Consider the following 22984-nt stretch of genomic DNA (forward strand, 5'->3'; position numbering starts at 1 on the left):
TAAATCTATTCCTTGATTGCATCCCAAGGGCCAGGATTTAGCACAGGCAGTGCTGCCATGGTGCGTATGAGAAACTGATTTATAGCCTTTCCTGAAAAGAAGCCTTGACTAGTTAGTGTGATAGGCATGCTTTGAATTAACATAACCTCAGATAGAAAAAAAAACCAGCCTTCAGAGTTACTTTTCAAATTACTTACCAGCTAGCAGATCGGAAGCACTGGAGCTGGGGAAGTGGATTGTCTGAAGGTGGATTAGTTTTGGTGCATGCTCTGATCAAAGCTTCCCAGCATGCTGAGTGCTTCCGTGGCCTCTCTGTCAGGAGATGCTCTGGTGCCTGCCTGCAGCTGACCTGGATCCCTGTCCTCCACCAGACTGCCTGGTTCTTTGAAATCCTAGAAGACCTATGTCTCCTGGTAGCAATGGCAAATGGGTTCAAATTTGGGTGGAAACCAGAATGACATGGATTTAGTTAGGCACCCACATACTACTGGTGCAGTCACAGAACACAAATTTGTGAGGACGAGAATTTCTAAAGAGTTAGAAAACCCTGAGAAACTAGTTTTAAAATATCCTAAGTAACATGCCATGTTTTAGGACATAAATGTCCTGTGTTAAGGACATCATAAAAAACACAAGTTCTTTGTGCAGACACGTATTCAGAAGCACTGATCTTAATTTCCAAGAACGAAGCTATGCTGCCTTTGAAAGTTAAAAAACCCTAAAGTTTAGAAATGGAAACTTAAATTGATGGCATTGCAGTTTAGAAAGATAAGCTATGCTGATGTCCATGGAACTGAGTACATCCACTACCCTGTATACCTAAGGAAAAATGTTACATCCACATGATCAAGTCAGTTTGTTGCATTAGGAGGGAGTCTCATCTGAATTTAGAACCTGATTGCGTGTGTGCTCTAGTGCCACCCCATTTCTGAAGATCTGTCTTTTAAAATGATGAGAGATCTGTAGTAAAGCTGTAAATCACTGCAAAGCATTTTAATATTCTGTCACACGCGTTTCCCATGTGTTACACACCTCTCCGAGGTTACTCAGCCTTTCAGGCATCCACACTGACCTCAGCACTGCGAGCAGATGCTGACTTCCCAAATGGATGGAACGTGCAAGAGCCGCGTGGGCCGTGTGAAAGCTTGTGAACAACCGCTTGGGTTTTGTGGTGAGGTAACGCGCGCTGAGGCTGGGCCAGCAGTGCTTTTTGGCACTTGGTCCGGCTGTTGGAGATGTACACAGCTGGGGGGTGAAAGCACACATGGAAGACCTTCTGCCTTCCCATCTTCCTTTCGTCCTCCCAGCACAGGCATAAAGCAGTCTCATGAGCTGCCAGTAACCATAGCTTTTATTTGATACAAAAACAATGTGCCAAATTATAATTACTAAAATCTAGCTGGGAAGGGGAAAGGCAGGTGGTCTTGAGAAAATAAAAGAGTATATTAACAAAAAACTTGCTGGAGATCATTGCTGAAACAGCATCCATCGAAATCTTAACAGTTTCTATTCTCTCATCTTGAATAACTGAACAGGTGGGTTTTCCTTGATTTTTCTGGCTACTTTGAACTACCAGGATTATGTTCTGCCTGTTAAAAAAAAAAAAGAAAAGAAAAAGAAAAAGATTATGATGAAGGGAAAAAAAAGCAGAGGTTAAGTATCTTTCCATAGTATATAAATCCTTGTATATTCCACACTACATAAATCCTTGTCTGGCAAGATTGTGTATCTTAATTTCTGTACATATTTTGCTAGTTTCTTTTTTTTTTTTTTTTTTGCTGCAAGCATGCTAAAGTTCTAGCCCGTTAACTTCCAAGCCTTTTGTAAAGACCAGGGGGCTTCTTATATTGATTGATATTGAACTTGAGCCTACCTACTGTAACTGCGACAACTGAATCCCCGTGAAAGCCGTGTCTCCCAAATTTGCCAAATATGCTTCGTGCCTAAAACCCGCTGGAACAGAAGCAAAGTTCTCAAACGTGCCTTTACTGGTTTCAGTGGAAGGAAGGGGCTGAAACCGGCTTTTCCTGCAGGAGCCGGTCACAGACCCCGCCGCGCAGCCCCGCTCGTACCTGCGGCCCCGCTGCGGCGCCCCGCCGTGGGGCGGGGAACGGCAGACACGCGAGGTTGCGGCCTCACGCAGCCACCCCCTTGTTTCCAGACCAGCCGAGGCCAATGCACCAAGCGAAGGGCCGCGACCCCGCCGCTCCCCCTGCCCCGCAGCCCCGGGGCCGGGCCGGCCGCCGGCGGGGAACGGCTGCTGGGTGGGGAACGCGGGGCCGCCGGGGCCTGTGCCCGGTCCGCGCCGCCAGGGGGCGCTCGGCGCTCGGGCCCGGCAGCCGGGGTGTAACCATTTCCCCCGCGGGGGGGTTCGCGGGTGATCCGCTCCGGGCGGTGGGGCTCACCGACACCGGCAGCCTTCCGCCAGTGCTTGGCAGCGGGTAAGGACGAGAGCGGTGGCTGTAGGGCGGGGACAACCGGAGTCCTCCTGCACGGGCTACCCCTCCTCGGGCTTCTGCCTCCCCGCGCTGTGTTCAGTGGTATCGCCCCAGCTGCCGACTGCGGCGTGGCCCTCGCGGAGCGGGAGGGGTTTGATTTTTTTTAATTATTTTTTTTTTCCCTCCCTCCGGTTGCCATAGAGACTGTGGGGTGCCACCTCCCCCCTCCCCTCCACCCCAGTCCCCACCCCGTCCTGTGCCGGCCCAGGACACGTCGCCGCCGCGGCCACCGGCCCGTGAGGTCTGCGGGGCCCTTCCCAGGTACGGGGGTGGCGGGGAGCCCAGTTCCTGCGCTCGGCGGGCGGGCGTGTGTTTGGGGAGAGGCGGGGGGGGGGGAGAAACGCGCAGGTGTCTGGGGGTGACCCGGCGGGGGCCCGGCCGAAGGCGGCGGGGAAGCCCGCCCCGTCACCGCCGCAGCTGGCATGGCCTCGGCGGTCCCTGCCTGGAGGAGGGAGGGAGGCTGGAGCTGCCCCGCCGCAGAAGGGGGTGCCCCCGGCCCGTCCCCGCAGGGCGACCCCAGACAGGGGCCCCGCTCCCGGCGCGGCCGTGCCTGCGTCCCCCCCACCCTGCCCCGCACCGGGGCCCTGCCGAGCCCGCAGCCGGGCTGTGGAGCGATCGGCAGCAGACGGCCGGGAGCGCGGCGGGGGTTTGCCCGCAGCGGCCCCGCAGGCCGGGGAGGCAGCGTCCCCTCCCTTGGGAGCAGAGGCGAAGCGCCCGCCTCGTTAACCTGTCGGGAGACAGGATGAGTGACTGTCAGCGTCTGCGTGGACTAAGTTCGTGACCCGGGATTTGGAAGACGTACCTGAAGGTCACTGGCAGGTGGCTTTTCTTTTGATGTTTGGGTTTGGGTTTTTGTTTGGTTTTTTGTTTTTGTTTTTGTTTTTGTTTTTAACCTTCCTGCCTTTTATATAAGCACAGATATGATCTATTGGCTATATTTAGATTATTGGATTTTTTCAAACCTTGCTACATCAAACTACGTCGGTACGTGAGCATCGATGCACGCTAAATCATTACGTCCATCACTGCTTTTCTAGGTGGGAATACACTATTTGCCTGTCTTTTCACAGCAAAGTCCAAAGAAAGTATCTTAAGAATTGAATAAGACAGTTTTTCCCCCAACTAAAGTTTTATTAGTTTGTTGTTTTTTTTTTTTTTCTTGAGTACTATGTTCTATTTTACCCTCGGAACCTAATTAGATTTTACTTAAATAGACCAGGTTTTAAGGCTATGAGAAGAGGAGGCTGAGAGGAGACATTATTGCTCTCTACAACGACCTGAAAGGACCTTGGAGGGAGGTGGATGTTGGTCTCTTCTCCCGAGTAACAAGTGATAGGACGAGAGGAAATGGCCTCAAGTTGCGTCAGGGGAGGTTTGGGTTGAGTACTAGGAAAAATTTCTTTACTGAGAGTGGCCAAGCATTGGGATAGGCTGTCCGGGGAAGTGGTGGAATCACCATCCCTGGAGGTGTTCAAAGAACATGTAGACAAGGCTCTTCACGACATGGTTTAGTGGACATGGTGGTGTCAGGTTGACGGTTGGACTTGATCTTAGAGGTCTTTTCCAGCCTTTATGATTCTATGATTCTATTATTATTATCATAAAATATTTAGAACATCTGTAAGTGCTATTGGTAATTTGATTGATTCCTGTTCTCTAAGTGGATTCATGCAGGTATATTACATTTACAAATGAAGAAATTCGATGTGTTCTGCCAGCAAAACGGCTGCTTAATTCTAAATGGTCTGGACAAATCTCCTATTTATGAAAGTGGCAACACTCTTGACTTGGCAGAGAGCCGCTATGATACTTCCTAGTTCGTGCTTTGTTCTAAGGAGTGTGAATACAATCCAATAGCGCAATGATTAAGGGACTTACATGAGATGAGGGAAAATTTCTTGCCCTGCTTGTTTTGGGACAGTGTCTATGTCAGATTACTTGTAATCTTTGCTGATAGTATGTTGCAAGTTTGCGACTTTGTTAGGTTTTATGGGAGGGTTGACATTTTTTTTTAAATCCTTGTTGGAACAGTGATAGCTGTATCCCAGATGAATGTTATACCCTGCAAGGAAGTGGGGTTTTTTTACTCCCTCTGCTGTAAGAAGCACTGCATACATCCTGGTGAAATCAGAAAATTAAATCTTTACTGTAGCAAAACAAAGAAACAAAACCAACCAAGCAAACATGGCCCTGATGACATTGTGTGAGTATACTTTTTTTTGCCATAGAGATGGGTCCAGGTTGGATGACATAGACTGGTTGTATCAGCAATGGCTGAATCCTCCTCTCAGAGAGTGCAAGAGTGGCTTAAACCTGCCTTTAAAATGCTTTCTCTTTTGTGGGTGCATCCAGTGTTTTCCTGTTTCTGGGAATTTGCTACCAACATCTTGATGTTCTTCATTGAAGTTAATGAGCGGTATACAGTACCCCTTTTCATTTATTTCTTTAAAGTGCTATGAGAGTTGAGCTGCTTTAAAATAATATAGAAGACTACTTAGATTTATTTTTCTGCCCTAGCAGTAGGAAAATGAAAGCAGATGTCTTTCAGAAAAATTATAAAATGTTTTGAGAAAGGGCTGTGCTTTCTTTTCTGTATCAGTGATATAGCACAGATTGACCTAAACCTGGCATTTGACAGCATCTCTCTAGAAGAATATTTTTGTATTAGCTAACAGGAGAGCTAGTATCATAGCTAGCATAGGAGCGAAGGAATGATTTTTCAGTACGTAAAATCCAGCCACTCCTGTTTCCCATTGTTCTAAAACAGATGTGTTTTTTAATCTAAATGTGTTGCAGAATATGAGAAAATCAGGTCTGAATAATTTACTTTTCCTCCATAAGAATATACGGATCCTTTTTGGTGAAATAAGGAAAGATTTGAATGCATGCCTTGACACTTTGGCACAGCATCAGTCTCGTACTTCAGCATCTGCTGCTGACAAGTGGAAATGCAGAGTTCTGAGAGCTCCTTCTGCTGTGGGCTGAGAGGCCCTTAATGGGATTCCTCAGAAAGCTGAATTTTGATATGAAATGTTTTGCATTCCACAGCTGCAGGTAACCTTTCAAAATACTGGACAGGTGATAAGTTATGAGAACTATTTCCTTCTCCCTCACTCCTTGTCAGCACTTTGACTGTTTATAATGAGAATTTTTTTTCCCTTTCCTTTGTTATTTAGTGAGAGATCCACGTGCATGGGAAGAAAAAACATGTTTCATAAATAGGAAAATGTGACTGCAGGACTTCTAAAACGGGCACTGGGGAGTTGGAGTCATGCTTGTTAAATTAATTTTAACTTTGTGTTGGAACTTGATCATATGACCTGTTTATTGTGATCCGTCAGTGCTTCTGTATATTTGTTGTTATCTTACAGTACTTTAGGTTTGCAAGAACTTAAATGCAGGTTACCTTTTTGTAACTGTGTGCACATTTTAGTTTACCAGGAAATTTCACCTTGTTATGAGAACCGAAGATGGATCCAGAAGAACAGGAGTTACTTGGTGATTACAGATACAGAAATTATTCTTCAGCGATTGAGAAAGCTTTGAGAAACTTTGAATCATCAAGCGAATGGGCAGATCTTATATCTTCCCTTGGCAAACTCAATAAGGTACGCTGTCCCAGGAATATTTTTTCATTTGTTTATTATATTTGTATTGTTACTAACTTTTCTGTAACTTACACTATTTAGAAAATTGAAAATTCACTCAAGAAAAAGGCTAATGGAACCAGCTAAGTCAGTATCTTTTATACAAGTGTGAGACATTCTGGTAAAACCAACAGAGGTTTCCTGCAAATGGTATTTGTTTCCTTTATACAGCTAAGTTACTTTAGCTTTTGCACCAAAGAAACCCTCAGGATGCTGGTTACTCTAGAGCAGCTAAAAAAGTCTTTATATAGAACAGGAGGTCACAAGTTTTGGTATATATTCTGAGTCAAAATTTGTATTTAAAGCTCACATTTACTTGACCATGCCTTTCCCTTCTGTTTGGGGAAATAATTGATTTGCTGCTGGTGGTGTCTTTTGTATTACCATGCAAAATATGTCTGAGTATAGGAAAAATAAAAAGACTTCTATGGGAAAACACCTAGGAGGTGTGTCCTCTCCTCCTGCCCAAGAAACGAAGTGTATGTTGTTCGTGTCCCATTTGGTCCCTTTTAACATAAAGGTCTTCCTGAGTGTATGTGGGGCAAGAGTAGTTACAGTAATTAAGGAAATAGGGGTGGGAGGAGGCAACTTCTGCAGAATTCATAAGGAAACATCTGTTGTTACCCGATAGATGCCTCTCATGCCTTTGCTGTTGTTGCTGAGCCTTAATTCTACGAAGTTTTCAAAGGGGAGGAGAATCCATAGAATCATAGAATATCTCCAGTTGGAAGGCACCCATAAGGATCATCGAGTTGAACTCCCTGCTCCTCACAGGACTACCTAAAACTAAACCATATAACTAAGAGCATCGTCCAGATACTCCTTGAACTCTGACAGGCTTGGTGCCATGACCGCTTCCCTGGGGAGCATCGGTCAAGTGACCGACCACCATCTCAGTGAAGAACCTTTTCCTAATGTCCAATTTGAGCTTGCCCTGGTGCAGCTTCATTCCATTTCCTCGTGTCCTATCGCTGGTCACCAGAGAGAGGAGATCAGCACCTCCCCCTCCACTGCTCTCCTTTAGGAAGTAGTAGACTAACATGAGATCACCCCTCAGCCTTCTCTTCTCCAAGCTGAACAAACCAAGTGACCTCAGCCGCTCCTTGTAACTCTTGCCCTCGAGACATTTCACCATCTTGGTCACTCTCCTCTGGACACACTCTGATAGTCTGATATCCTTCTTACATTGAGGTGCCCAAAACTGCACGTGATGAATGAGGTGGGGCTGCACCAGTGCGATGTAGAGTGGAACAATCACCTCCCTTGACCGGCTAGCTATGCTGTGCTTAATGCACCCCAGGACACAGTTGGCCCTTTTGACTGCCAGGGCACACTATTGACTTGTGTTCAACTTGCCATCAACACAAACCCCCAGATCTCTTTTCGTGGGGCTGCTCTCCAGCCTCTCATCCCCCAGTTTGTATGTATAAGCAGGATTACCCTGTCTCAGGTGGAGAATCCAGCACTTGCTCATGTTAAATTTCATACGGCTGACGATTGCCCAGCTCTCTAGTCTATCAATCTCTCTCTATAAGGCCTCTCCTCCCTCAATGGAAGCCACAGCTCCTCCTAGTTTAGTATCATTGGCAAATTTACTTGATGTACATTTAATTTCTGCATCCAGATCATTTATAAAAACATTAAAGAACACTGGCCCTAAAATTGAGCCCTGGGGACCGCCACTAGTTACTGGTTGCCAGCCTGATGTCACCCCATTTTATTACAGCCTTTTGAGCCTAACCTGTCAGCCAATTGCTCACCCAAAGTATTATGCACTTGTCTAGCTGTGTGCTGGACAGTTTATCCAGAAGGATACTGTGAGAGACAGTATCAAAAGCTTTGCTAAAGTCTGAAAAAACTCACATCTACTGGCTTCCTTTGGTCAGCTAGATGGGTGACCTTGTCATAAAAGGAAATCAAGCTGGTTACGCAAGACTTTCCCCTCATGAACCTGTGTTGACTATTACCAATGACTGCATTGTCTCTCAAGTGTGTTTCAGTAACTCCCAGGATAACCTTCTCCGTAATTTTATCAGGTGCTAAAGTGAGACTGACAGGCCTGTAATTGCCAGAGTTTTCCTTCTTACCCTTCTTGAAAATTGGGACAACATTTGCCAAATTGAGATTTTTTTTAAAGGTAGCCATGTTCTTTCCTCTTCAGAGAAGAGAAGCTGGATATTGCTCTGGCAATAGGAATTACACATTTCTGCCTTCAATGTTTCATCCTAATTCCTGTTGAGTCAATAAGGAAAGTTAGAGGCCTTCAAAGTGCGTCTCTCAAAAGGGAAAATAGGAAATAATTAGGGTAAGAGATTTCTTACCTGTGGCAAGAAGTAGGCTTTGATCTTTTATCTTGACCTACATGAACACACTGAACTGATTAACACCTATCTGAAACTCTTGTTCAGGTACAGAATTGCCAAAAAATGTAGCAGTACTGTAGGAACAAAGCAAAAAAGCTTTTAGTTCTTACATCAGTCCATCTGCTGTGGTATTTTATGGACTTAATCATTTTAGGAGCTTAAGAACTGGTAGAGCAAATTATCCCCAGTGTTCATCTGCTCCTGTCTGTTATATGAAAATAAGGACAATATGTCAGAGAAATGTGCCACCAAAAGGAAGATTGTTAAATAAGATGTCAATAGTTATTCTCCTAACTCCTATGGTTACTTGATCTCTTACATCCTAAAGCATAAATATTGTTGTTGAGTTCTGTTAATATTGGGGTGCAGGAAAGGTGTTTCTAATGTAAGAGCCTAATTTCTTCTGCAGTCAGTTCTGAGAGTGAATGAATGAGCAGAGAGCGAATGGGTAGGAGGGTGGAGATCAACAGTATCTCAATGATAGAAGTGTTTTTAAACGCTGCACATGGGTATATTCAGGAATCTGGGTGTCAGTAACTGGTGTGTGGTGCTGCCTATCATTGAGCAGATGTGAAAATGCTGAGAAAAGAAAAGAGAAAAGAAGATGAGTAAGTTGAGGAGTTTTGGAAGTACTTTTCGTGCTTCTAGAGTAGCATGGAAGATCTATCTTAAGTATATGTTTCTTAAGGGTCTTGGTATTGTTGACTTTAATTGTGGATATTCTTGCTCATGTAGGTGTAATATTTTCTGAGGCTTTTTCTCCTGTAGGCAGGCTTCAACAATACTCTGCACTATTGAGTTAACACAGACTCTTAATTCTATAGAAGCTCAGTGGTATTACCCTTTCAATACAAGGTCTGGAGGAAGCAGCACAGGGAATTCCTTCTTAAAGATGAAAGCAAAAGAATGCAGAGAGATGATCCAGATCCCTTTGGCCTTGGCTGAAACAAGTGACCTTGGAGCTCTTGCTGCTGTTACTCCTAGTGAAAAGAGACCACTGCTACTTCCTTCTATTATTGCTTAGCTACCAAGGTAAAACTGCAGGTTGTTTCCCGCAGTTTCTCTGTTGCTTCTGTGGTTCTAACTGATGTTTCACAATCACTTGTAGAACCATGAAAGCAACAGAGAAACTGTTTGACTTTAATCTGAATGGTCAGCCAAATGGATCAGTCTGGAGATCTAGAAAGATTCTTTTTTGTCCCTTAAGGGAGATGAGACTTATCTAACTTCAAATGGCTTCAATGTGGACAGCTTCACCTTGAATCATTTTTAGACAGGGAGAGGAATAAGGGTTTTTTTTAATCGTTATTGTTTTGTGACTCATCTCTTGCTATTTAAAGCAAGCTGTCCTAAAATTGCATGTGTTCCTCACCGGTTTTCTAGGGAGCCCGAGGTGACTTACTACAGTTCTGCCCATGTTTTTTAGCTTGCCTAGGCTAAAGGTAAGGTGAATCTCCCCTGCAGTGTTCTGAACAGAACTACAGGTACCAAGTGTGAGTATGAGTGCAGGATGGAGAGAAACTATGTTTTCTAACAAAAGCTAGAGTTGATAGAATTTGCTAGTTTGTGCTACACCCCAAGTTTGCAAGGGAAAGATTTTTGGGGTTTTAATTTGAATACTGTGGGTGTTAGGCATCGTCATGGTGAAGGAGAAACAGTTTAAAACGATGTTTTTAAAAACTTATAGAAAAATATGAGTAGACAGATGCAAACAGGTGGATTAAACAGTTAGTAAATATAAATGTTAATGTTTTAAAGAGCTTTGCTCTGAAACTTACTCATATTCCACTTGTAAGTATCTCCCTCTGTGCTTTACTTCCGTTCAAATTCTAGTTCCTGTGAACTGGTCATGTAGTAGCTGCAGCTTAGGCTGCTCCATGCCTCAAGAAGTAGGATTATTCTCCTCTGAGTACTGTCCTTGCATACAGTTTTGAACCATGTTTTTATTGTTTTTGCAAATCTGCATATGTTCACTTTTTGGAAAGCACTGTTTGTAACAAAGGTTTTCAGATGTTCGGTACAGATTGCTGCATCCAGAATACAGTAGTCCTTTTCAATTGTCTTGGCGCTAGAATGTGATTGTGCTATTGCAGATTTTGCCAGCTTGTTCCAATGTTTTAAAGGGATACAACTCTGTGAAATCACTTTGATGCTTTGATAGAAAAAAAATGCTGAGAGGGAGGGATGTTGTCTTTTTAAACCTAGAAAGAGGTGGTGGTTCAGCGTATGTGGGCTGGTCAGGGAAAGAGGTGCTTTCAAAATTATTTTCATATCCGAAATGCTTGTCACTGTCTATTCAGAGTACAAACAGATAAGTATATTTTATAAAATACATAGTAAAGTATTAGTGTAGGGGAAACTTCAGGCAATTAAGAGGCTCGAAGTCTCAAGAAGGAAAATCCAAGTGCATAGTTTGTGTTAGGGTTTTTAATCCAGATTATAGCAATATATATTTTCTAGAAGTTTTGACTCTGGGTGCAGGCCAACAGCAGATAAGTGACACAGTTTGCAAAAATAAACTACTGAGCAGTAGTAAATAGTGGATTCTAAAGCCTGCTTTTGTAAGGAAGCAATGAAAGATGATTTTCAACAGAGTCTCTGAAATGTACTGGTTCACAGAAGAGCACAGGATCTCACTGGGTAATGTTTAAACTCTCCTGTTTGTTTGTTTAATCCACATATATGGAAAAACAAAAACACTAACAATCCTGTATCTGTTTGACAAGTATAGCGGACAGGATTTTGCCATGCATATTGGCAGAAATTCCTGTGTCAATGATTTTTCAAAAGATCTTGGATGTCAGTGGTATGGAACTTGCTTGGGAGCTTCACTAGTGACTGTTGCCACTGAGCCTGGCTGGCAGAGCAGTATCCCTTTTCTGAGCAAGGTGTTAATCTACAGTTATTGTTTATCATTAAAACAAAATATTAAGGCTTTTGAAAAGTCTTTTTTTTTCTGGAGGGATTTATTTTATACTTATATCAGGGTTGACTTGCTCAGTAATGATAAAAATGTTTGCTCTGAAAGAGCACTTTCAAACGGCTTTTTATCCTTGGACATAACACAAGTGTGTAAATGCCCAGATTATAAATTCTTGCAATACTAATTTTTAGTCTTCAGTCTGCAATTTCAAAGTATTTTTTTTTAATTTGACTTTGAATATGTTACTTTTTGTTTCTGTAGGCTTTTCTTACTTCAAAAACTTGAAGGTGAACATGATTTCAACCAAACACTTGATCTGTTTGGAGGGGAAGCACAAAGAGCACACAAATCATTGCAGCTGCACAACTATTGTTTGTTTCAGTAGTAATGCTTAATGTTACAATATGTCTGTTCTTGAGGGGAGAGAAGAGAAGGATTCTTACGAAATACAGATTTAATGAGCATAGCCATTAATTACGCCAGTTGCTTCATATGAGAACTGACTGCTGTGGCTTTATGACAATTACAAACACAAGCACCACTTACCTTCTGTTGAAGGCATGTCTTATATCTTTCAGAAGAAAGGAAGCTTTGCCTCCTAATTGCTTTATGGAACTTCACCACGCCCAATGCACAAATGCAATGTGCAGGACTGAAGATGTTTTATATGTAACAGTCTTTTTTTTTCCCCTTTTCTACTACAACTCTAGCTCCCAGTTTACAGTTTCCTCACAACCACCTTAGAACTTCATGCTGCTATTTTTGTGGAAGCTGGAGCTCTGTTTAGGTATATTTTTTTTACTTACTTGGAAAATGAATCAGTGGAAAATGGAATCACAAGCTCTCCTTCTCCCCCTCTCCTCCCAACCACTGTGGTCTAAAACAAGAGTTATAGTATCTCCTAGTTAAAAATAATCTTATAAATTGATGTATATGCAAAATTTTTCTAGAATTCTAGTTATGTAAATAAAAAATATTTGCTTGATTTTCTTGGGTTTTTTATGTCTAACTGATCTCTAGTAATGCTATAAAGCAGTGCAGAATGACTTAAACCAGTAAGTGCAGAAATGCAAATATTCCTCTGTGTGTATGTGTCTGTGTTTTGGTTTATTTTAAGGCACATGTATACACTGTTACAAAAAATAGAGAGTCTTCCCTTTCTACCCTTTAGAGCCCACGTTCAAAAAAACTCTGAGCATGCTTATGCATTAGAAAATATTTAGTGTGTAATATATCTTCCAATCAGTCATAAAGAGAAAGAACCTGGAAAAAGTTCAAAATCAGACATGCATGTGAACACAAGGTGTTACTTTGCATGTCTCATTTTTTTTCCTGACTTCTGATTAAAGTCTTCATTTTAAAAGCCAATGGTAGGTCACATACTTCTTGGTTTTCTGGGATTGTTGATTTCTCACTGATGTGTGAAAACCAAACCCTGGGATGACAGATTGAGCATGGAATGTTCGCTGGCAGATCAGGCTCCTCAAGGCAACCCTTACTAGGAGTTCCGGTGACATTTAACACTTCTGCCGCCATAACTGCTCATGTGGAACGCAGCTAGAGACAAGGAGGAAAAGTAGATCATGGGTGAGATTCAGCCCGTATGTAACTGAAGATGGACAAATTAAGCTGGCAAGGGTCAAAAAAAAATGAGTGAATAATAGACATCAAAACCTGTGAGCAGAGTTGTCCATCTGTGGTTGTTAGTGTTGGATTCTGAATGTGGAAACAATGGTTTGGGATGGGATCTTCATCTGCATGCAGTGCCAATGATACCAGGTTTGCTAGCACAACATTTAACTATCTGTAACATCTGAAATTAAATGGCATTTCAGCAGTCCTAGATCTCATGGACAACTGATTCTTTTTTTCGGTTGTGGGAGCTCAGGATATTTAAAAATCAAGCTTCTTAGCTTTGCCTGTCAGCTAACAGAAACTAATTAGCATTTGGAAATATGTATATTATCTTGTCACTCTTATTTTAATGAACAGTTTTAGATCCATCTGCTAATTAATGTCTTTCAACCCTTTTAAAATTATTTGAGCCCTGCAATTCTGGGGAGGCTCTTAAGAATCTAAACCTTCCAGCAAAGTAGCAACCAGCCCACCTCTCTGCTGGAATGGCTCTCGGTGCAACCACAGCCATCTAATATATTGTAGTGTGGTTTAAACTCCTTCGTATCTGCTGGAAGATCAGAGCCAACTGGTAACCAGGAACACTCACTCTTGAGAAGAATTGCAGCTTGTGTCCAACTGTATATTTCTTCAACCCAAGTCAGAAAAAAAAAGACGACATGCTTTTGAGAAGGGAGTTTCATCTCAAAATCATTCTGCTGTGATGGGCTGAAACTCTCCTCAGCTTCTGTGCGAGGATCATAATAAATGTCTTCAAACCTTGCTTCCTGTACAGAGATGTCTTCTGATTCTGTAGCAGTACAGCTGGCACATGTATGTGAATGTCACCTTGTTCAAAGTTAGTCTCACCTGCTGAAATTCAGGCATATGAAGGTTTCAGAGTTACCCAGGAGGAATACTTAAAACTAAACTATCTGTGAATATCCACTGTTGAACTCCTGATGCGCCTGCAGTATTTTTTTTCCTTTTCTCACTAAATGTTTTGCTTAGCTATCCCTGATGCTTGGTGAAGGAGAGTTCTTATTTGCTGGTGGAGATTGACTTCACATCCTTAGGAAATGAAATAAGCCAAACAAGACATCAAGACAATTTTAATGAGATTGCATTATTTCTGTAATGGATCAGACTCTCTATGTAATAAACAGTGAATGTTTTCATTTTCTACCAAGTTGATATTTAAATTTTAATGTATAGGATATTTAGATGGTATTTGTTCAATCTAAAAATTGAGTGGAAAAATATTTACCACTGGCATATCTTTCGGTAATTATATATACACCTCTTATATATACAGAGGGCGTGGGCAAATACAAGCCAACCAATATAAACAGAATGTTTCGAAGTCCAGCTTTCAAGCAGTCTTCAAAGTTGTTGCAAATATTAAGATTTTTAATCTTTAATATTGAAATAATATTACTCACGTAATATATGAGTAAATCTCTCAACTATAAAAGATATAAAAGATAACTCCGCAAATATAACCTGGTTTAGTTTCATATGTGAAATATTGCTGTATTCTTGGATTCTAGTTTTTAGTACCTATTGAAATGCAGATCTCGTGCTCATAGTGGGGGAGGGAAGGAAGGAAATTAATTGGCTCTAAATGGCATCTGTACTGTATGTGTTTCAGAATGGTGTGATGTTTCTGTTTACTGTTGTTCCAAACTCCCAGCCTTTTTCTTATTGAGTAAATTTTATTTACTAGAAGCTCTTTACAAACAACTAGTTGAGGCAGGGCAGCAAATGGGAGAAATTATGCAATAGTAGTCTCACAGAGTAGTAGTCTCTCAGCTTCTTGTGCCCGCCAGCTGCAGAGTCTTAAATGAGAGGTTGCACACACCTTTGAAAGATGATGGGTTTTATTTCTTCTTCTTACTGCTGAGTATTCAGTATTCAAGTGAATGCTGCGATCACTGATGAACTGTTTTGGGTTTTTTTTTTTGCAAATGAGCAAGAAAGCTTTAGTTTGCTTGTCTGCTGCTTTTTGAAAACCGTTTTTTTTCAGGCAGGATAGAAGAACCTTGTATTTAAAACAATTACGTGGGATAAGACCATGACTTAACCTTTGGGAGAGTCAACAGTTTGCCTAATCCTGAAAAAATCCTAAATGTCAATCTGCAGTGAAACATCTGTTTGCCTTAGTAGATGGTGATCAAAAGCTAAAGTGCCATTTACTTGCAACTTCTTTTTTTAATTGTCTCTGAATTGAAGAGGCATACTTCATTACCCTGCTGAAATGTATGCATGGTTCGAGAAAAAGAGTAATGTTCCCAAAGAAAGGTGCTACAGTTCGTTTTTTCCAGAGACCTGGCCTGTCTGCAATGCTTCATTAACTATTTCCTGTCCTGGAGATCTTTTACTTATGCATCAGTACAGTGGGTGTAGTCAATAAAGCTTACTGCATGTAGCCGCACAGAATTACAAAAAACTTCTAAGATGTTATTGTCCAATTTAATCATGCCTGCTTTGGTTGGAAAGTTTTTTGTTTATATTTCAGCTATATGCAAAATGAAAATTTATGATGAAAGATGGTTATTTAATTCTTACTTTATTCACTGTCCATGAAAGCTGTGATGCTCTTCTTGTCACTTCCCGACTTCCCCTGGACATAGGATAAGGGTACCCTGTCCCTGTCCTCTCCTTTGAGTTCTATTTCCAGCTTCTAAGCAAAGTAAGACCAGACTTTTCTAGGTTGTTCATGACTGATTCCATATGAAAACTCAGTTTCAGAATTCTGCTGTTTCACTGTAACAAAATGCATTTATGAGAGAAAATTCTTTAATGCATTTAGTTCTTCTCAAGATGCTAGTAGGAGAAGTTTAACATGCAGCCATCATATAGGTAGCCTTTTACATTGCAGCTATTTATTCTCATCTCCTTTCATCAACAGGCTCTTCAGAGTAACCTGAAGTATTCTCTATTGCCAAGACGGCTGATCATCAGTAAAAGATTGTCTCAGTGTTTGCATCCAGCACTACCTAGTGGGGTGCATTTAAAGGCACTAGAAACCTATGAAATAATCTTTAAAATTATTGGGACAAAATGGCTTGCCAAGGATTTATTCTTGTACAGGTAAACTTTTCTTTAAAAGCATATGTGTTTCACAGTCTATTTTAATTAACTAATTTTTTTTCCTTTTTTTTTTTCTTTTATTTTTTTTTAAAAAGCTCTGGTTTATTTCCTCTGCTGGCAAATGCAGCAATGTCAGTGAGGCCTGTTCTTCTCAATTTGTACGAGAAATACTTTCTTCCTCTCCAAAAGTCCCTCCTGCCTGGTCTTCAAGCCTTTGTAATTGGACTGCTGCCTGGATTGGAAGAAGGATCAGAAATTTATGACAGGTGAGAACTAGTATTAATTTAAAATCTATATATAGTGGCTTGCGTTCCTAGGGAATTCTCAATAAATTTCTACCAGCTCTCTTACAGAAGGCTTGATAAAAGACCTTCTGAGATTGGAAGAACGGTGAGCCTCTCAAAGATGCAACGAGTAGTGCTAAAGTAGAAAAACCCTTTCCCCTTCTATTCTCATCTCAGGAGGAGAAGAGGAGAGAAGAGGAAAAGGAGGGTTAAAAATAGATATGCTGAGAGAAAGGAATAAAAACTATTTCTTAAAGCTCCTCTGAACTCCTGAATAATTAACCTGACTCCCCAAACCACTGCTCTGTCAATAAATTCTATTTAAATATAGTAACACAAGGGAGCATCTGAATTCTTTCCAGCCTTTCTATACCAGATACTTATCCTCAGATTCTGAAAACATGAGCAAGATGCAGCTCTTGCAAATTCTGTTGTGGAGAAAAAGTATCTCTCTCACTCGAGTGCCCCTGGCAGTAATGACAATGACATTCAGTATAATAAAGTCAGGATCAGGAAGTGTGCTGAGAAGAGCAGCTCAGCACCCATTTGTGTAGTGGTTTTACTTCAGTTACCAGAACTGTTTTGTAAGATCTTAAAAGAACTCAACCACTGCACGTTTCATCCAAATGTTTCTTTGCCTGAAGAGTTACTAAATATTGCATTGCTAATGTACTTCCTTCTGTATTACCAGTATGAATGTGTTGGCTGCCCTTTCTGCCCTTTCTTTCTGCCCTTTTTGAATCTGAAATAGCTGTGTGTACACTTTGAAAAAAAAAAAAAGAAAAAAAAGAGAGAGAGATATGCTAGGCTGCATTGGTTACAGTTGATAAGCAAAATACCTTCTGCATCTAATTTCTCTTTTTAAAAACAAGTATTGAATTGAAGGCTCCTATCTATTGCTGGAGCAGCTAAGAGTAGATTGCATGTGTTCCCAACTTGCTGAATAGCATTCAGCAGCCAAGTCTAGATTATGAACAAGTATATACTTCTTATATATCTGCTGTAGAAACATTAATTTTAGTATGTGCTTTTTGTCAGGCAGGCTTATAACTGATGGTGTATATTTTTCTCTTTCCTACAGCACTAGTTGCTGGGGCTTGAGGGAGAAAGGAAGTCCCTTTGAACTAAATGTCTGTCTATCTGAAGCCTTTTTAGGGTGACTGAACTTATTTTGAAACTGACTAAATTTGAAGTAGTCAGTTAACGGGAACTGCAAATTAACTTCCAAGATCTGACTTCTGTTTCATACCTTTTTTCCCTCTTCTTGATGGCATTGTTTGCCTTGAATAAACAGGATCACAGACAGGAACTGACTGTATTTCACTGTGAAAGAGTTATGCTAAAAGTAATTTAATGTTATTTTGTGAAATACAAAAATTACATGAGAAAGCCTTTCTTTAGTTTACTCATTGTAATGATTCAAATGCGAGATAGGTAGACCAAGATATCTTGTCAGAAGATGTGTTGGATTAGTTTTAAATTCAGATCCATAGCTGACTCCACTGAATGTTTTCAGAATCTTCAACATTGAGGACTAACACTAATACATTTCTTGCTCTTCTTGAAAGTGGCAGAAGTACTAGCTCAGATTGTGCTTCAGCCTAGACACCATTTCCTTCATAAACACACACATGTGCATGAGTTTACACACACACACAAAACAGAAGAGAAAAAGTGGCTTGAGGACTGCTTTATAAAGAAATTGAAAAGAACATCACATTTGGGTTTTTTTTTCCCCTTTTGTCTGCTGGACTTCTTCTTTTCTCACTTCTACATTCTTCATGTGAGGTCTCAATTCCTACATTATAGTAAAATACCAGAGTACTGACAGAGTTGCCAAAGCAGAGAATGTGCCTTCAGTCATAGAACCTTAATGTGATTGCCTTTAAAATAATTTCAGTGTACAAATCCTGTGTGTAATAATTGACAGTGTGCATGTCATTTTATCTCATGTTTTTCTTTATTCAGTGACTTACAAATTGAGCCCCTTGATGTGTAAGTACAAATATGTAGGATATCTTCCAGTTCCCAGGCTGATAAAAATGGCTTTCAGAGTCTTGCATCAGCTTAAATTATTTCAAATTCAGCATTGCACACCTCTCGCCGTAAATATTTTGCAGTCAAGTAATGTGTGCAGATAATTACTGGAGAAGTTTCCATAGTAAGCACAGAAACTTTGTTTCAGTGAGTGTGCACAGTGACAAAGGATTGAGTGTTTTTTGATTATTTTCATACAATCAGATGCTGGGCATTGTCATGGGAAAAGAGCAATACTGATAATAAAAAGATGAGGAAATTGAATAAATTATGTCAACTACAATACTAATTCTGTGTATAATTGCCTTTTTATGGTATAAAACTGAACTAACAAAAATCTGTTTTCTCATGTCAAATATATTTCCATACAGAACAGATGCTCTGCTTGTGAAGCTCTCCTTATTGATGGGCCAAGAAGTGTTCTATGGAGCACTCTGGGGCAGTGTCCTGGTCAGCCCGTCCATCAGGCTGCCTGCTTCTCTTTTTGTTGTCAGTCATATCAACAGAGAGCTGTCTGGAAAACAGCAGAACTACATGCTTGGCACCGATTATAAGCTCACAGTAAGTTCATTACACTCCTCGTAGAGCAATCTTATCTACTATAATCCTCCATACTAGCAGATTGTGCCTTCTCTATATTCAGTTAGAATGACATCCTCTTAAAAATATTTTGGAGAGGGAGAAAGAGAGACTGAAAGGTCCACACTTTGGAATTGCTTACTGTGGTTACTACATGGGAGCATCTTGCCTGAAATATAGCAGAGTCTCCCATATGGATTTTGGTTAGCCTGCAGAATGCAAGTCTTCTGAAGCTTCTGCAGTTTTTGGTATTAAGTACTGATTGTCAGATAGACTGACTCTATTTCAAATCAGAAGATAAACCTGACATCTGTTCTCTACCTCTTCTGAATTTGCATTTAAGGTTGAAGACCAGCTTTTCTGTAATACAGTATATACAATGTTTAATGTGGATTTCTCAAAGTGTTTGCAGTCCTGGAAGACAATTCTGAAATTTAGGTTTTTTTTTTTCAGTAAAATAGAAATCTTCAGTAGGTAGTAATTTATGTTAAACTTGAGTGGTGGAATAACTGTAATGCTAGTAAGAGTACTTTAATATCTGCATTCTGTGAGGCTTCACATTCTGTTTGCTAGCTGGTGATGTCACACTGTCATTCTGTATTTTTACAAAACCAAGTATTTCATAAGTATTAACGATCCTTTTAACAGTGTTCCACAAAAGTTTTTTTTTAACTCATTTTGGGGTCAAGAGTTAAATGTCTGAGTCATTATCCTCTTACTTAAAAAGATATTGTTTGCATGTAACCAAGTTTGCTTTCTTTCCCTCTTGTGATTATTAACATTGATTGGAGTTTAAATATTATCATGAAGTAAAATACCGTTGTGCTTTCTTTTCCTTTACAGATAAAGTCTTTGTGTGTATCCGTGTTGGATTCAAATGTCCTTGTGCAAAGAAACACTCTAGAAGTGATTCTCTTCTTCTTCTCATTTTACACAGCTTTGGTAAGAGGACCACTTTGTTATTGTCTCATATGCACTTTGTGCAGGAAGGTGTCTTTTGGGAAACCACTCCAGCTCCCACCTCTGTTATGCCAGATGCCTGAATTTTGTACCTTCGAAGCCAACGAACAGATTTTGCAGCTTCTTGTTCCCCCATCATTTTTAATAGTAGAGGAGACTCTGCTGCTTCTCAGACTCCTTACAGTTAACTTGCTTTTGCATCATTAAAATGCATCAAATAAAGATGTACCTTCACAGTGAATATTGTGTGATATATGGAATATGCTTGAAGTATTTAGGCCTAAGAAATTGCATATAGAAAAAATACAAAGTTCCTTTTTTAAGTAGGATTTCAGCATTTGAATTACCTGCGCTGAACTATGATACTTCTGTTAAAGAATAGGAAGGAAAATATTACTTGAGCTGGTCTTCATTGTTTCCTAATTTATCTAGTAGTACAGTCAGTATTTTGAAAGTGGCAAGTTATTTTAAGTCTTAAGGCATAACATAATGAAGTCTTTAATATTTTTAGCTTAACTGTAGCTCTGTATCTTAAATATGAAACTGATCACAATTGTATCAGATTCCCTTTATTGAGATTTTTCATATATTTTGTTGTTGTTGGCTTGTTGCCTTTTTTTCCCAAAACATTAATATTATCAGTTTAAAAAAAACCTCATTCCCAATTTGACTTGTTTCAGTGTTCATAAAGAGTTAAGGTATATTTGTTCTTCATTCTAGGACTGCAACGAAAGTGCTATTCTATTGCGCAGGACTGACTTAGTCTATATTCTGTCAGCAGCTACACAGACGTTGTTGAGGAGAGACATGTCACTCAATAGAAGATTGTACGCATGGTTGCTAGGTACTGCTTAGTATACAGTGATATTCAATATTCTGAATACCTAAGAGAAAAAAAAATCAGTGCTTAAATATGTAATACAGTTTTTCGGCAGTTAATGAATGATGATAAAATGAAGTGTTGTTGCCATTTGTTGAGCACCTGTTTAATAAACTTAAGCATTCATTTGGCAAACAGGTCTTCTCTTCAGAGGTGAATTCATTTCACTGTCCTGAATCACAGGGTATCTGATGAGTTATTTCTGGTCCCGTCCACAGTTCATTCTGAAGTGGTTCAGTGGGCTGAAAGGAGTGGGGCACTGTTTTAACCACACTCTTCTGGAAGTAATAGTTTTTTTAATTCCCACGTGGGCTTAATTGTCAAGGAGGGCCTATAAGAGAGTTATAGCTTCTCCCCATCTGCCTCCTTTTAACAGCATAAGAGGAGGCTAAAAGTGATAGGACAAGAGCTGCAGCCATGTAGTTGCATGAAGGCTGCCCTTGCTGGAATAGGACCCCGTGGACCCCATATCTGGATCTGGCCGTGGTTTTGATTTATGTTCAGTATAGCATATCTGGATGCCTCAAAATCCGTGGGCCGTCCTTGGGCAGTAGTTGAGTTAGTTTCAAGCAAAGTGTTGAAATAACAAAAGTTAAAAATCCAGTGTAATTTCAATATTTGTATAAATTACATATGTAGTGCTCTGTACTGTAGTGTTTCTCAGTACTCCTGATGCCTCTGTTTATTTTGTAGGCTCCGATATTAAAGGTGGTACTTTTGCTCCAGGCTCAACAACTTCTGAAGACCATGCTGCTTATTTCTTTGGAAAATATTCTAAAGATCTTTTGGTTGAGGTTGGTGTTCATTGTATGCAGATATATTTATGATCCTTTTAAATGTTGGCACAAACTGTGTATAGAAACTGTGCCTCTTGGTTTGTCCTTCGCTTTCTGTCCCTAAAGATAGCATCCTTTTGGTGGTTATATTTTAATCTATCTGAATACCTGCTGCACTGTATTTATCCCAATATTGTATGTGCTTACAATACAAATGGAATCTAATTAAAACAAAGGGTAGCATCTTTGATGAACTACCTGAATTATTTTAAAATGCTTTCCTGAATAAGATCAGCTCTTGAGTACAGATAGTGAGAAGGTGTCATTGATATGTCTACACAGTATGGAAAATTGAAGTTCAATTGTAGTCAGAACTAAACAAAATCAAATTTAGGAACGCTTCAGGTCTTAATAAAATGTCAATCTCTTCTATGTATAACATTTTGATGTTTTCTTTTTACTAGAGTTTGACTGAAATTTTACATCAGAAATTCCCAGAGTCTGATACAGAGGAACAGCATCAGGCTTATTTGAAACCCTTCCGCATCCTGATCAGTCTCCTTGACAAACCTGAAATAGGTAATGTTGCTTGTCACTTGTTATGACTGCGAACAAACAACAACTTGGTGTTCATCACCTTTGACAGTACTACTCAAGACCCCGCACAATTCTTCCCAATTCTGAATCTGTGTTTGTTGTGTATTAGTGTGCAGGAAGCTGTCTTTCTTGCCTTAGACCTCATTCAGAATGGTGCTCTGGAGCAAGCACCCTCTCTACATTATCTCTGTCTCCTGTGCAGAGCACTCCACTGTTTACCACGGACGTATCCTAGTGAGGATAACACTCTTCCATGCCCAGAACTGCTATCTGGGAGAAGTTAAAAAGTTTAAAAGAACCACTTCTGCCTTAGCTTCTGTATTCTTCTCAATTCTTTTTTTGGAGCTTAATCTCTAAAATACTGTCAGGCCTTTTGTTCTGTCTTATAAGAATGCTTCGATCTGGAAAACCACCAGTACTGCTCTTGCTCAGGTTTGTTTCCAGTGCTTGGCTGTGCTTGCAGGCCTTCCTATACACTTGCATCAGACTCTCATGACCCTGTTGCTTTTCCAGACTGTAGTCCCAGAGGCAGCTAGCCTGTGGTGGTACTGCTGCCAAATTGGGCAGTGCCACTTACCTGCAGGTGCTCCAGCTGGAAATAACCTGTTGTGGGTGTGGGGAGGCCGGGGTGCCTGTGTTGATGCTGCTGCCAGCTTGTTCCGGCCTGACCCTGCTGTGGGAGCTATAGTTTGAGTTAATGACTGAGCTGTGAAGAATTTCATCCTCTTCCTTG

The 22984-nt window shown here is 40.6% G+C and overlaps 1 protein-coding gene and 1 long non-coding RNA gene across 5 annotated transcripts in view; one reads left to right on the forward strand and one right to left on the reverse strand.

Moving 5' to 3' along the window:
- Nucleotides 1-972: 972 nt before the first annotated feature.
- Nucleotides 973-2261, reverse strand: LOC147602253 (uncharacterized). The gene is made up of 2 exons (XR_015260929.1): nucleotides 2073-2261; nucleotides 973-1589 (listed from the first exon to the last, which is right to left on the reverse strand). It is a non-coding gene; the product is annotated as an uncharacterized LOC147602253 (long non-coding RNA).
- A 420-nt stretch (nucleotides 2262-2681) lies between these two features.
- DOP1B (DOP1 leucine zipper like protein B) overlaps nucleotides 2682-22984 on the forward strand; it is a 50138-nt gene continuing 29835 nt past the window's right edge. The window contains exons 1-9 of one of the 4 annotated variants that reach the window (XM_086765186.1): nucleotides 2682-2759; nucleotides 5932-6106; nucleotides 15957-16138; nucleotides 16234-16404; nucleotides 18831-19020; nucleotides 19882-19980; nucleotides 20719-20842; nucleotides 21572-21672; nucleotides 22119-22233. In XM_086765186.1, coding sequence (XP_086621312.1) covers nucleotides 5969-6106; nucleotides 15957-16138; nucleotides 16234-16404; nucleotides 18831-19020; nucleotides 19882-19980; nucleotides 20719-20842; nucleotides 21572-21672; nucleotides 22119-22233 — 1120 coding nt within the window. In that variant the 5' untranslated portion in view covers nucleotides 2682-2759; nucleotides 5932-5968. Of the gene's footprint in view, nucleotides 2760-4098; nucleotides 6107-15956; nucleotides 16139-16233; nucleotides 16405-18830; nucleotides 19021-19881; nucleotides 19981-20718; nucleotides 20843-21571; nucleotides 21673-22118; nucleotides 22234-22984 lie in introns of those variants that run through there. The other 3 variants (XM_086765194.1, XM_086765202.1, XM_086765210.1) reach the window with 3 other exon arrangements.

The sequence above is a fragment of the Chlamydotis macqueenii genome, chromosome 1 (genome assembly GCF_036417535.1).
Source record: "Chlamydotis macqueenii isolate bChlMac1 chromosome 1, bChlMac1.mat, whole genome shotgun sequence".
NCBI classification, from domain to species: domain Eukaryota; kingdom Metazoa; phylum Chordata; class Aves; order Otidiformes; family Otididae; genus Chlamydotis; species Chlamydotis macqueenii.